The 15,958-nt window shown below is 40.6% G+C and overlaps 1 protein-coding gene across 1 annotated transcript in view; it reads left to right on the top strand.

Moving 5' to 3' along the window:
- The first annotated feature begins 906 nt into the window (after positions 1–906).
- LOC133559270 (adhesion G protein-coupled receptor A1) overlaps positions 907–15,958 on the top strand; it is a 557,171-nt gene continuing 542,119 nt past the window's right edge. Inside the window, exon 1 of the mRNA XM_061910875.1 lies at positions 907–1,564. Coding sequence (XP_061766859.1) covers positions 1,344–1,564 — 221 coding nt within the window. The 5' untranslated portion in view covers positions 907–1,343. The remainder of the gene's footprint in view (positions 1,565–15,958) is intronic.

Genomic DNA, 15,958 nt, shown 5'->3' with positions numbered 1-15,958 from the left:
ATGAACAAACAAGTTTAGGTTCATAATTAGTAATTTTTCCTGATTATGATACATTTTTGAATTTTGATGACATGTTTTAAATAGATTAAAATCCAATCTGCACTTTGTTAGAATATATAACAAATTGGACCAAGCTATATTTCTAATTGTTCATTATTTCTTGTAGATTTTCCACAACAAAAATTTTAAAATCAAATCAAAAGACTTTCAAATAAGATTTAAATGTGATTCTACAGACTTTCTAGATTTGCCAGAATATTTTTTTTGAATTTTAATCATAATAAGTTTGAAAAAATATTTCACAAATATTCTTTGTCGAAAAAACAGAAGCTAAAATGAATAATTAAATTAAAATTTATTTATTATTCTTTACAATAAAAAAAAAATACTTGAACATTGATTTAAATTGTCAGGAAAGAAGAGGAAGGAACTTAAAAGGTAAAAAGGGAGATGTGTTTAAAAATCCTAAAATCATTTTAAGGTTGTATTTTTTCTCTAAAATTGTCTTTCTGAACGTTATAAGAAGCAAAGTAAAAAAAAATAAATGAATTTATTTAAACAAGTGAAGACCAAGTATTTAAAATATTTTCTTGGATTCTCAAATTCTATTTTGAGTTTTTTCTCTCTTATAATTAAAAATGTCAAGCAAAGCGAGACCAGCTTGCTAGTAAATAAATAAAATTTAAAAAAAATAGAGGCAGCTCACTGGTAAGTGCTGCTATTTGAGCTATTTTTAGAACAGGGCAGCGGGCTACTCATCTGGTCCTTACGGGCTACCTGGTGCCCGCGGGCACCGCGTTGGTGACCCCTGCAGTAAACAGTTTGCTAGTCATGTGACATTTCATGTCACGTGACATACATTTCATGTCACGTGATCTCAGCAGTTGCGGCTTCAAACATGAGAAAGCCACGCTGGAGCTTGGCAGGCTGGCTGGGAGGGACTTTGCGGACACTTTAAGCAACACGTCAAACACTACAGTCAGCTGGTAGTAGCAGGAATAACCAAATGTTATAATTTATATTTAATGACGCTTTTTCACGTGAGGAAGTAGTACGCGCCAAACTTTATCTGGAAGTTTCTGACACTCGAGGCACAGGATTTCAGGACTTGAACATCGGACCAATATTGAAATAAATTGCGTGTCATAAATGCGTCTGTGATTTCAAACAGGTAGCGCCAACAGTTTGCTTCTTTTGGACAAGAAATAGCTTCGACGGCGTCATATCTGGACCGCACGGTTCCACAGGCTGGACTTGAGAGCGAGCCCATGTGAAATGGTTCCGACCTGCAAGACGCGCTGGGCGGACGTCACTTGACAGATGAGCGTGAGAGAGGTCGCATCATGAGGGTCCTGGTTGTGCTGTGCGCCCTGGTCGCGCTGTGGGGGTCCGGCGGTGGCAACAGAAACTGTCCGGACCTGATCTTGGATAGCTGTCACTGTTCGGCCGAGAGGTCCAAGGAGCTGAGCAGGCAGCAGCAAGTCCGAGTCAAAGTGGTTTGTGATGATGTGGATCTGCTGGAGACCTTGCATCCAAGCTTTCTGCCCAACAGAACCATCTCTCTGTAAGTACAGGCACTCATGCACCATATTGCCTGAATAAATCGTGTCGTTGTCAAAACAAAGTTATGATCACTTGACATTGAGTGACCCTGAACTTAAAGCGTCCTTTTAGGCCAAGGGTCTCAAATACACGGCCCGCGGACCAATTGCGTCCCGCGAGACGTTATTTTGCGGCCCGCACCTTAATATGAAAATTTGATGATGGTGTGGCCCGCGACTTTAATATGAATGGCGCTTTACAGCATTATTAAGGGGGCGCTGTCACGCCAAATTTCTTCCCCACCGACAAAAACCTTCCCCCCGGAAGAAATTTGGCGTGACAGCCCCTCCAATGCCTGAAGGACCCCAATGAGGGTGTGACAATACCAAGTTATATGACTCTTAAGGGTTACAGCTGGAAAATTAGCAAAGCAAAAATAGCTTGAAAGGTTAGCATGCTGGAATGCTAATATTTTTTCCTCACCGTTAAGGGTTACAGCTGCAAAATTAGCGAAACAAAAATAGCTTGAAAGATTAGCATGCTGGAATGCTAATATTTTTTCCTCACCTTTATTTTTCACCTATGACAATCAGCCAATTATAATGCGTTTAAAACAGGCAGCTGTGTGGGCTGCTTTAAGGTCCTTCCACCCTCATTGGGGTCCTTCAAGTAGTTTCTTCCGGGGGGAAAGTTTTTGTAGGGGCGTGACAGCACCGTGGAGGCGCTGCCTTTAGTGTCCATTACAACCTGTACAAACAGCGTGCCAGCCCAGCCACATGTTTTATTTGGCTTCTATGGACGCAGTAAGCGACTGGAAGACATAGTTGATCAACAGCCACACAGGTGGCCGTATAAAAAACTTTAACATTTTTACAAATATGTGCCACACTGTGAACCCACACCAAACAAGAATGACAAACACATTTTGGGACAACAACTGCACCGTAACTAGGGTTGGGTATCGAGTATCGATTGGAACAGGGACTAACTTTCCAATTCTCCCGGAATCGTTCAAAAGTTTAAATTTCGATTCCTAGTTTCGATACCCAGTCCGCCGACCAGAAAAAAATAATACGTCCGCCGACCCGGAAGAAGAAGCCACTGAACACCAACGAAGAAGCGGCCACCGCCGGAAGTGTTAGCGTAGCCGAGCGAGTCAGTCAAGCATGGATAGCGGGCGTCGACGGTCGATAGTGTTGCTTTATTTTACTAAAAAAAATGAAATATCAGCGAAATGTAACACGTGCGGCAGGACTGTTTCGTGCTTAGGAGAGTGCACATCGAACATGATGAAGCACCTCCGAGTTCATGGAGTACAAATAAATGCGTGTCCCGTCTTCGACAGGAGACACTATCTGTCCAGAACGCTCACGCATCCTGCCTGAGAAGGCGGATATGGTCATTTTCCTAAACAAGAACTGTCTCTGATTTTAAACTGTACCTGCTGCTAATCTGGACTGGGTTTTGCAAGTTGTTTCTTATAGTTTTTTTGCTTTTCTGCACCAGTTTAGCCCATCAGTGGGAGCACGGTAACATGTTTAAGTACCTGCAGCATCATACACTTGTCTGTGTAAATGTGTTTTCAAAAATAAAGCTCTCTTGATGAAAGTGTACGCTGTGAAAATGTATTCATAATTTATAATATTTATATTCAAGTTCATAGATTTGATATTTATATTCTAGTTGAAAACAGACCTGTGAGGAATTTATAGTCCATCCATCCATCCATCCATCATCATCCGCTTATCCGAAGTCGAGTCGCGGGGGCAGCAGCCTAAGCAGGGAAGCCCAGACTTCCTCTCCCCAGTCACTTCGTCTAGCTCTTCCCGGGAGATTCCGAGGCGTTCCCAGGCCAGCCGGGAGACATAGTCTTCCCAACGTGTCCTGGGTCTTCCCCGTGGCCTCCTACTGGTTGGACGTGCCCTAAACACCTCCCTAGGGAGGCGTTCGGGTGGGATCCTGACCAGGTGCCCGAGCCACCTCATCTGGCTCCTCTCGATGTGGAGGAGCAGCGGCTTTACTTTGAGTTCCTCCCGGATGGCAGAGCTCCTCACCCTATCTCTAAGGGAGAGCCCCGCCGCCCGGCGGAGGAAACTCATTTCGGCCGCTTGCATCCGTGATCTTATCCTTTCGGTCATGATCCAAAGCTCATGACCATAGGTGAGGATGGGAACGTAGATCGACCGGTAAATTGAGAGCTTTGCCTTCCGGCTCAGCTCCTTCTTCAACACAATGGATCTATACAACGTCCGCATTACTGAAGACGCCGCACCGATCCGCCTGTCGATCTCACGATCCACTCTTCCCCCACCCGTGAACAAGACTCCTAGGTACTTGAACTCCTCCACTTGGGGCAGGATCTCCTCCCCAACCCGGATATGGCACTCTACCCTTTTCCGGACTCGGACTTGGAGGTGCTGATTCTCATTCCGGTCGCTTCACACTCGGCTGCGAACCGATCCAGTGAGAGCTGAAGATCCCGGCCAGATGAAGCCAAAAGGACCACGTCATCTGCAAAAAGCAGAGACCTAATCCCGCGGCCACAAAAACGGAACCCCTCAACGCCTTGACTGCGCCTAGAAATTCTGTCCATAAAAGTTATGAACAGAATTGGTGACATAGGACAGCCTTGGCGGAGTCCAACCCTCACTGGAAACGTGTCCGACTTACTGCCAGCAATGCGGACCAAGCTCTGACACTGATCATACAGGGAGCGGACCGCCACAATGAGACAGTCCGGTACCCCATACTCTCTGAGCACTCCCCACAGGACTTCCCGAGGGACACGGTCGAATGCCTTTGCCAAGTCCACAAAGCACATGTAGACTGGTTGGGCAAACTCCTATGCTCCCTCAAGAACCCTGCCGAGAGTATAGAGCTGGTCCACAGTTCCACGACCAGGACGAAAACCACACTGTTCCTCCTGAATCCGAGGTTCGACTATCCGGCGTAGCCTCCTCTCCAATACACCTGAATAAACCTTACCGGGAAGGCTGAGGAGTGTGATCCCCCGATAGCTGGAACACACCCTCCGGTCCCCCTTCTTAAAGAGAGGAACCACCACCCCGGTCTGCCAATCCAGAGGTACCGCCCCCGATGTCCACGCGACGCTGCAGAGTCTTGTCAACCAAGACAGCCCCACCGCATCCAGGAATTTATAGTAAAGTTCATAAAAAGTATATATTATTAAAATTGATGGAGAATGTCAGACTATTTAATTCAGAAAGACTGTAGGTTAGCTAGCTCATTTAAAATATCCTAAACTTTTTTTTGACCCTGCCTTTTTTTTTTTTTTTAAAACAAAGAATCTGAATTGGAATTGTTCGAATTCAAATGATAACCAACCCTAACCGTAACACAACATAAACACAACAGAACAAATACCCAGAATCCCATGCAGCACTAACTCTTCCGGGCTACAATATACACCCCGCCCCCTATTGTAGCCCGGAAGAGTTAAAGCTGCATGGGATTTTGGGTATTTGTTCTGTTGTGTTTATCAATCAATCAATCAATCAACCAATCAATCAATCAATCAATGTTTATTTATATAGCCCTAAATCACAAATGTTTCAAAGGACTGTACAAACCATTACGACTACGACATCCTCGGAAGAACCCACAAAAGGGCAAGGAAAACTCACACCCAGTGGGCAGGGAGAATTCACATCCAGTGGGACGCCAGTGACAATGCTGACTATGAAAAACCTTGGAGAGGACCTCAGAAGTGGGCAACCCCCCCCCCCCCCCCCTCTAGGGGACGTCGGTGACAATGATGACATGAGAACCTTGGAGAGGACGAAAGTAATGGATGTCGAGCGGGTCTAACATGATACTGTGAAAGTTCAATCCATAGTGGCTCCAACACAGCCGCGAGAGTTCAGTTCAAAGCGGATCCAAGACAGCAGCGAGAGTCCCGTCCACAGGAAACCATCTCAAGCGGAGGCGGATCAGCAGCGTAGAGATGTCCCCAACCGATACACAGGCGAGCGGTCCATCCTGGGTGCCGACGAGCGGTCCATCCTGGGTCTCGACTCTGGACAGCCAGTACTTCATCCATGGTCATCGGACCGGACCCCCTCCACAAGGGAGGGGGGGGACATAGGAGAAAAAAGAAAAGAAGCGGCAGATCAACTGGTCTAAAAAGGAGGTATATTTAAAGGCTAGAGTATACAAATGAGTTTTGAGGTGAGACTTAAATGCTTCTACTGAGGTAGCTTCTCGAACTGTTACCGGGAGGGCATTCCAGAGTACTGGAGCCCAAACGGAAAACGCTCTATAGCCCGCAGACTTTTTTTGGGCTTTAGGAATCACTAATAAGCCAGAGTCTTTTGTTGTGTTACGGTGCGGATGTTCTCCCAAAATGTGTTTGTCAATCTTGTTTGGTGTGGGTTCACAGTGTGGCACATATTTGTAACAGTGTTAAAGTTGTTTATATGACCACCCTTAGTGTGATCTGTATGGCTGTTGATCAAGTATGTCATGCAGTCACTTCAGTGGGTCTGCAGAAGCCTCATACAATATGTGACTGGGCCGGCACACTGTTTGTATGGTGGAAAAGCGGATAAGACGGCATGTTGTACGGGACGATTGTCGGGAGGGGCACTGATATTCGGGTGTTTCACGGAAAGATCGTGAGAGTTGGCAAGTATGTTGCTAGGGCGGGAAAGCCATTCAAATAATTTACATTTTTTTAAAAAGTGCTTGTTAGATTTTTTTAAGAAATCTTTTCTTGCGGCCTAGCCTCCCCCAGTTTCTGCATCCAGTGTCCCCCAGGTAAATTGAGTTTGAGACCCCTGTTTTAGGCAAAAGAATAGAATAGAACACTTTGACGCGGGGGTGTCAAACGTACGGCTCACGGGCCTGATCAGACTCATGAACAGGTTTTGGCTTTGTGGTTAGAGCAGGGGTGTCCAAACTTTTTCCACTGAGGGCCGCAGACTGAAAAATCAAAGTATGCAGGGGCAATCTGTATATTTTTATTTTTTAAAAGCAATACAATAGTTTTTTTTTTTTTACCTTTATGGCTTTCCTCAAGTTTGGTCCCAGGTCTCCGTAAAGGTCTCAGTCATAAAAATGTTAGAAATAAGTCATAACTTATACATTTTTTTCATTTAACACTTGAATCTTGAGATAAACTTTAGGTCTGTCTGTCGTTATAAAAAATTTAATTTTTTTTTTTTTTTATGTTTATGGCCTTTATATCAAAAACCTTATTTATATGGCAAACACATAAACTATGCAACATTTTCCCCCAAAACATTTCAAAGTGGAATATTTGACTTGAAGTAATGGGAACCCTAAATAGGTCAATAATTCAGGACAATAAAAAAAGAATAAGTGTTGAAAATAAGCCAAATGTATATTTATATTTTTTTTACTTTTAACGCTTAAGTCTGTAGATCTCTTGATTATAAGAGTTTATAATTTTTTTCATACTTTTTTGTTTGTTTGATGCTCTTTTTGTGAAAGAAAACTTTGTTTCGCACAAAATATGCAATATTATCCCCCCAAAATATGTGAAAGTGAAATTGTTCCAGTGAAGTAATTGGAGCCTTCAGCAGGTCAATAACAGTCCACATGGCAGCTTCGTGTTATTAGTGTCAACATTGCAACATTTTCTTGTTACATGTCACTCTTAACTCTTTAATTACACTCTTTTATGTTTTAAATTTTTATTATAGTATTTTTTAGAATGGGCCGGGGGCCATTAACAAATTAGCTGGGCGCCACAAATGGCCCTCAGGCCGCACTTTGGACACGCCTGGGTTAGAGTGTCCGCCCTGAGATCGGTAGGTCATGAGTTCAAACCCGAGCCGAGTCATACCAAAGACTATACACATGGGACCCATTGCCTCCCTGCTTGGCACTCAGCAGGGTTGGAATTGTGGGTTAAATCACCAAAAATGATTCCCGGCGCGGACACCGCTACGGCTCACTGCTCCCCTCACCTCCCAGGGGGTGGAACAAGGGGATGGGTCAAATGCAGAGGTTAATTTCAACACACCTAGAGCGTGTGTGCGGGATGTTTTATTTTTTAATCTGTAAATATTATTACATCAACACAAAAAAAACACAAGATACACTTACAGTTAGTGCACCCCCCCCTCCCCCTCCCTCCATCCCTATTTAGACTCATTTTCACTCATTCACACATTATTCACACAAAAGGGTTGTTTACTTCTGTTATTTATATTCTGGTTCCTACAACATATATCAATGCAGTCTGCAAGGGATGCAGTTCGTGAAGCACACAGGCTGGTGTGTGCTGCTGGTTCACTAATAGTACTAACCTTTAACAGTTAATTTTACTCCTTTTCGTTAATTACACGTTTCTATGTAACTGTTTTTATTTTATTCTAGTTTCTTTTTTGTAAAAAAAAATCATTATTATATTTAAGATAGAGGACATTATCTTCACAGGCCAGGTTGTCAATGAAATTAGATTGTTTATAGGGTTCTTAAAACCAGGTTCGGTTGAAATTATCTCCACGTCGGCCACAGCAACACACACCTTCATTTAAGTACACTCAAATTAGGGAACACAACAACACATTGCATATAATCTATAAACAAAATTACATTCACGGTGGCAGAGGGGTTAGTGCGTCTGCCTCACAATACGAAAGTCCTGCAGTCCTGGGTTCAAATCCAGGCTCGGGATCTTTCTGTGTGGAGTTTGCATGTTCTCCCCGTGAATGCGTGGGTTCCCTCCGGGTACTCCGGCTTCCTCCCACCTCCAAAGACATGCACCTGGGGATAGGTTGATTGGCAACACTAAAAATTGGCCCTAGTGTGTGAATGTGAGTGTGAATGTTGTCTGTCTATCTGTATTGGCCCTGCGATGAGGTGGCGACTTGTCCAGGGTGTACCCCGCCTTCCGCCCGATTGTAGCTGAGATAGGCGCCAGCGCCCCCCGCGACCCCGAAAGGGAATAAGCGGTAGAAAATGGATGGATGGGATGGGCAAAATAAGCATTTATGTACAGTTCAGATTATGTCCTGGTTGGGCTCAGCAATATACACCTTCATTATGTACGCTCAAATTAGGGAACACAACAACAGATTGCATATAATCTATAAACAAAATACAATTTTCAAAATGAACTTTTGAGGACTTCCCATCTATTTTTATGAGTTTGCCAAGTATAAAAATGAGCCGAAATGTTTTAATGAAAGAAACTGCTCTTCTAAATGTGTCCACTAGATGTTGCAATAACTATTCTTTGTATCTTTGTAAATTATGCTATTTATGACAAAAACAATAAAGCACATGTCATTGCACCAGTCGATGAAAATGAGCAAACTACACAAATAACATCTTGTAATTAGATTTTTTTTTTTTTTTATCTTGATGGATTGAAAATTAACACCAATGAGTTGACTGATGAATATTATCAAATAATTTAATCGGAAAGTATAATTAACAACAAATAAAGATAGAATACTATTAACCGCAACATGCAAGTGTAAAAAAAACACAGCAACATTATGATTTTTACATTTTCAGAATATTTTTAAACAAAGAAAACATCCTGAAGTTGTCTTTATTTTTAGGTTATCTTGTCATGATTTTCCCAGTCCGGACCACTTGGGAGTAGATGTTTCTCCATGTGGCCCCCGATCTAAAATTAGTTTGACACCCCTGCTTTAATGTCATCAAACACGAGCGCTTGACAAAATTACAGATAAATCTAATTAACAAATGTATTGCACAACTTTGGTCGCTTTTATCAATATGTCGGTGTCCTTAAAATAGTTCTATGGTAGGGTTGTCCCGATACCAAAATGTTGGTACCGGTCGCAACATATATTTCTATAATTTTCAAAATAAATGGGACTACGAAAAAATGTAATTACAATTCAATAAACATAAGTCTTTTATTCCACTCAACAAATCATATAACAATTTTGCCAATAATGAACATACTAGACATCTTTTTTTGTAATAAGTAAGGAAACGGGTTACAAAGGCCTCGTTCACACTGAAGGTCAATTCAACTTTTTTTACTGCCCATACGCGACCAGTCTCGAATTTGTTAATGTCAAAGTGGACAGTGCAATTCCAAATTTTCCATATCCGACCCAGTCCACTTTTGGAAGTGGATACAAATTGGACATGTATGCGATGCGACTGAACGTTCCCACTCTCCAGTCGCATTCATCCAAGCAGAACGTCATTAAAAATCGATAATCATTATAGTTCTTCGCCAAAGTGGACGGTTACAAAAAAAAATGGGCAGAAAACATGTGAAAATACTTATGATTTTGGAACTCGCATCAATTTTCCACCACTCATGTCTCCGACTGCTTGCCCACATTTGAATCGACACAATACGTGCAATAATTCATTGTTCAGAAAATGAATGCACAAAATCCTTGAAATTGCCACAAATGTGCCGATACTGAGACCGACTAGAAATAAATCCAGTTTACTTCTGTAAACACTGCAGTGTTTTTTTTTCTGTTTTTTTAATAGATTTTTTTTATTGTCTTTTTTTATTTTTATTATTCAGTCCAACTCAATAATACAATAATAATACATTTCCAAAACCAAACCCGGCCCAGCAATATTCAGAATAGCAATTGACAAGAGTATTTGAGAGGACTCACTAACATGACAAAAAAACAATACCAAAGTAGTCAAACAAAAATTAATACCATCAACTACAGTATCAATATTAATAAGAATTCCAACATAATAGTGATTAGAAATCCCTCATTTTAATTATCATCACAGCATTTTATAAACAATGAAATTAAACCATTTAAACAATGAACAATAGTGCCACAGTGGTTTACACTTGCATCGCATCTCATAAGCATTGTGTACAATATTTTCCAAAAATATAAAATAAGTCATATTTTATGTTCATTTAATATTTCAAACACATTCAAGTACACTGCAGTGTGGGTCGTCATGCTGTCATGCATGCAGGTCAGATTGCATTCACATCAGACATATTTGTTTTGTAAAGTAAATGACTACATAAAAAGATTGGATTTGACCCCCCAAAAAATCTGAATAGGATATTCGACTTTGCGCTGTGAACTAAGCCATAGGCTACTGACATATGCAGTAACATATTGTGTCATTTCCCATTGTATTATTTTGTCAACATTATGAAGGAGAAGCAGTAGAAAGTACATGGATTATTTATCTACGTGTTCATTTACTGTTAATATCTGATTACTTTCTGTTTTAACATGTTCTATCTACACTTCTGTTAAAATTTAATAAGCACGTATTCTTCTTTTGTTGGGATACTTTATGTAAGTTTTGGGTGACACTACAATTTGGGTATTGATACAATACCAAGTTGTTACAAGTTCATACATTGGTCATACTTAAAGTCCTTCTGTGTCCAGGGATGTATTTCCTGAGTTTAAGCACAGTAAAACAATGACATAAGATTTTGTGATGGTAAAAAATATTGATGTAATCATTGTAGTATTGACTGTATACGGCTCCTGTACTTGTTATAGCGCAACAATTGATATTTGTATGGATCAACCATTTGCTGTTAACGGTTAGCTATTGGATCTTCCTATGGCAGGGCTTCCTATGGCAGGGCTTCCTATGGCAGGGCTTCTCAAATATTTTTGGTTACCCTCCCTAGGACGAATGATATTTGTAAGAAACTGAGTTTATTTGTTGCCAGCTGGGCGAGGATTAGTGATATAGAAGTTGCTAAAACACTGCTGACTGTTGATGGACGTTAGCCGCTAGGTAGTTATTTTTTAAAGCAGCGCATGCAGAGCAGCGCTTCAATGCTTATAGCTCCAACTTTTTGGTTAGTTTTGAATTCAAAATGTATCCCTTCTTCTTCTTATTCTTCTGTCTTTACACTGTGTCTGATTGTAAGTGCTTGCGTGCGTGCGTTTACCAGCAATGTCACGACATCACAAAAGTGTGCCATCATGTCTAAACATTTTTTTTTTTTTTAAAGTAACGGTATTTTTCAGAAACAGTGTAGTACTTTTTTTTTTAATTAATTACTACCGAGGTACTTTATTAGTACCGGTACACCGTACAACCCTTGTCTGTGGAGGACAATTTATTTGGACATATATGTGATGAATGATAAATCGCTCCTGTAAAATAGAAACACTAATGTTGAGCCCTGTCTTTAATTCACTTTGCATCTATTATACATATGATGTATAGAAAAAAAACCACAGTGAATAGTCGTTGGCAAAGCATAAAAGTGAAAGTGTTTAGATCTTTTTTGAATCTCATTTGTATACCCCCCAACTTTATTGATGAAGTATGCTCATAATCAAGACATTATTTCCATCCATCCATCCATCCATTTTCTACCGCTTATTCCCTTTTGGGGTCGCGGGGGGCGCTGGTGCCTATCTCAGCTACAATCGGGCAGAAGGCGGGGTACACCCTGGACAAGTCGCCACCTCATCGCAGGACTTTATTTCCACAAACTGAATAGTATTCGACTTTGTTCCAATCTATTGGTGACTTTAGGGATGTCACGGTATGAACATTTCTTAACAGGGTTATTGTGACCGAAATTATCACGGTCATCATTATTATCGCATTATTTATACATTTGCTCAAAATATTCAAAAAGTATTTTTACTGAAATCTTTTAACCAAGTTTCATAAAAAAAAAAAAAAAAACACAACACATTAGAAATTATTTCCTTAGTAGGAGAAAAATGATTGTAGATACAAACACTGTTTCATGGACCTCAAGTAGAAATTGAATGTGTATATAAAAACCAGAAAAGCATCAGAAACAAAGTAATATGGCACTATACATCGCAAGTTTTTCTCTGTGCGATATAAAAAATGTCTATATCATGATATTCGAGTATACGTTCTCACCCAGTTGCTTTTAGCTGCGGGCATCACACTATAGGCTCTTCTCGCTCTTTCCTGTGTCTCCTTCTCACAGACAAGCGCACCTTCTTATATACGTCACATACTGTCGCGTCATACGTCACATACGTATACGCCCTCGCCGAGCAGAGAGGTAGCAGCATGGGTAACGTTAGCTGTGATGCTAGAACAGCCGTGCGAGTGGTAATACAAGAGAAAGAAGGTGCGAATGAAGGAATAATTAATTCCCAAGAAAAACAGCAGGGGGTCCATCTTTTCGCGGTAGTTTGGCTTCAAGTGGGAATATGTCAAACAGACAACCGTAATTTGTCAAGTGTGGCGTTGCTACAAAAAGTAGCATTACTGCTAATATGTAGCATTATTTGAAAAGTCACCTGCAAGAGAATGAAGAGTGGTTACTCCGCATTTCAAGATCCCCATTCGGTGCCACACGCCCACACCATCAAAATGCAGAGGCAAACATTTCCAGATCAACACCGTATGAAAAAATAGTCAAGAACAGATTTTAATTACCGTAGTATCTACCACATAGCAAAGGACTAACACTATTTGATTTCCTATTATGCAGTTCATTTTTATTAGACACTAAAAATGTCTCTGACAATCCTGCACTTTCTGTTTTGGGATTGACATGAACGTTTGTGCCATTGCTTAATAACTGTTTAATAAATACAGTTTTGGTAAATTGACTTGGTATATTATTGCAGTATGAAGAAGAATGTTTTAATGTAGACACATAGAATCATCATACTGCTGTGATTATATGTATCAAGTGTTAATTCAAGGCCAAGGCAAAATATGGAGATATACTGTATATCGTGTATCGCTATATGGCCCAAAAATATCGAGATATTAAAAAAAGGCCATATCGCCCAGCCCTAACAACAACCCATAAATAACAAAAAAAAATGTGAAAGTTGTGCAAGATAGCACTTTACGGACATAAGAGACTCAAAAATTAAAACCGCAATGTAAGAATTTTGAAAGGTGGCACCTGATGGCCATAAGACACGACTTTTTGTCCATATAGATAAAACATGTGTTTATATATGAGATGAAGTCTTAAACAAAAGGCTGCCAATTATGGCCAAAATAATAATTAAGATGATTTTTATCAATATTGAAATCATGATGACTGATTGTTAGGTGGCCCTGCGATGAGGTGGCGACTTGTCCAGGGTGTACCCCGCCTTCCGCCCGATTGTAGCTGAGATAGGCGCCAGCGCCCCCCGCGACCCCAAAAGGGAATAAGCGGTAGGAAATGGATGGATGGATGGATGATTGTTAGGTAAAGCAGTGTTGGGGTGAAGTGTGATTGTAATACCACCAGGTAATCTTTAATGTCTAATCAAAAGTCTATAGATACATTTTATCCAAATATTTAAAGACAAGTATCATTTTTTTTTTGTTCATTAATAATATCAACGGGTCAGCTTTTTCTCATTACATGATGTCTTAATTTGGATGGAGGGATTATTAGGTATTTTTTTAAGTTATGTACATACATACGTAGATGTAGATGCTGTATCGGGACAGATATATAAAGAGTTTGAGCAGAAATATGTTCTATAGGAATTAACTATTCGTCATAAAACATTAACAAAATGCTGTGTCACATGAATTGTTTTTAAGTAATACCTATGTGACATGAAAAAAAACAAGTAATTTAATAAAAAAACATGGTGTTTACTGATATCAATATGAGATGCACCATCAAGCATGGAGTGATAGTTTAATAACTTATAAACGCATGCTTACCTTAGCTAAAGCTGAATATTACTCAAATCTCATCCACCGTAATAAAAACGATCCTAAATTTTTGTTTAGTACGGTAGCATTGCTAACCCAACAAGGGACCCCTTCCAGTAGCTCCACCCACTCAGCTGATAACTTTATGCAATTGTTTAATAAGAAAGTTGAAGTCATTAGAAAGCAGATTAAAGACAATGGGTCCCAGCTACAACTGGGTTCTATTAACACGGATACGATTGTATATACGGCGGATACTGCCCTCCAAAATAGTTTCTCTCGTTTTGAGGAAATAACATTAGAGGAATTGTTACAACGTGTAAATGGAATAAAACAAACAACATGTTTACTTGACCCTCTTCCTGGGAAATTTATCAAGGAGGTATTTGTATTATTAGGTCCATCAGTGCTAAATGTTATAAACTTATCACTTTCCTCGGGCACTGTTCCCCTAGCATTCAAAAAAGCGGTTATTCATCCTCTTCTTAAAAGACCTAACCTCGATCCTGACCTCTTGGTAAACTACCGACCGGTGTCTCACCTTCCTTTTATTTCAAAAATCCTCGAAAAATTGTTGCGGAGCAGTTAAATAAACACTTAGTGTCTAATCTATGTGAAACATTTCAATCCGGTTTCAGGGCAAATCACTCTACGGAGACAGCCCTCGCAAAAATGACTAATGATCTATTGCTAACGATGGATTCTGATGCGTCATCTATGTTGCTGCTCCTCGATCTTAGCGCTGCTTTCGATACCGTCGATCAGAATATTTTATTAGAACGTATCAAAACACGAATTGGTATGTCGGACTTAGCCCTGTCTTGGTTTAACTCTTATCTTACTGATAGGATGCAGTGCGTCTCCCATAACAATGTGACCTCGGACTACGTTAAGGTAACTTGTGGAGTTCCCCAGGGTTTGGTCCTTGGCCCTGCACTCTTCAGCATCTACATGCTGCCGCTAGGTGACATCATACGCAAATACGGTGTTAGCTTTCACTGTTATGCTGATGACACCCAACTCTACATGCCTCCTAAAGCTGACCAACACGCCGGACTGTAGTCAGCTGGAGGCGTGTCTTAATGAAATTAAACAATGGATGTCCGCTAACTTTTTGCAACTCAACGCCAAAAAAACGGAAATGCTAATTATCGGTCCTGCTAGACACCGACCTCTATTTAATAATACAACTCTAACATTTGACCACCAAACAATTAAACAAGGCGACATGGTAAAGAATCTGGGTATTATCTTCGACCCTACTCTCTCATTTGAGTCACACATTAAAAGCGTTACTAAAACGGCCTTGTTTCATCTCCGTAATATCGCTAAAATTCGCTCCATTCTGTCCACTAAAGACGCTGAGATCATTATCTATGTGTTTGTTACGTCTCGCCTCGACTACTGTAAGAATTATATTCGGGTCTCCCCATATCTAGCATTAAAAGATTACATTTGGTACAAAATGCGGCTGCTAAACTTTTGACAAGAACAAGAAAGTTTGATCATATTACGCCTGTACTGGCTCACCTGCACTGGTTTCCTGTGCACTTAAGATGTGACTGTAAGGTTTTACTACTTACGTATAAAATACTACACGGTCTAGATCCATCCTATATTGCCGATTGTATTGTACCATATGTCCCGGCAAGAAATCTGCGTTCAAAGGTCTCCGGCTTATTAGTGATTCCCAAAGCCCATAAAAAGTCTGCGGGCTATAGAGCGTTTTCATTTCGGGCTCCAGTACTCTGGAATGCCCTCCCGGTAACAGTTTGAGATGCCACCTCAGTAGAAGCATTTAAGTCTC

The sequence above is a fragment of the Nerophis ophidion genome, linkage group LG09 (genome assembly GCF_033978795.1).
Source record: "Nerophis ophidion isolate RoL-2023_Sa linkage group LG09, RoL_Noph_v1.0, whole genome shotgun sequence".
Classification (NCBI taxonomy): Eukaryota; Metazoa; Chordata; class Actinopteri; order Syngnathiformes; family Syngnathidae; genus Nerophis; species Nerophis ophidion.
The sequence above is the reverse complement of the archived record's forward strand: the minus strand, read 5'-3'. Positions and strand labels throughout refer to the sequence as shown.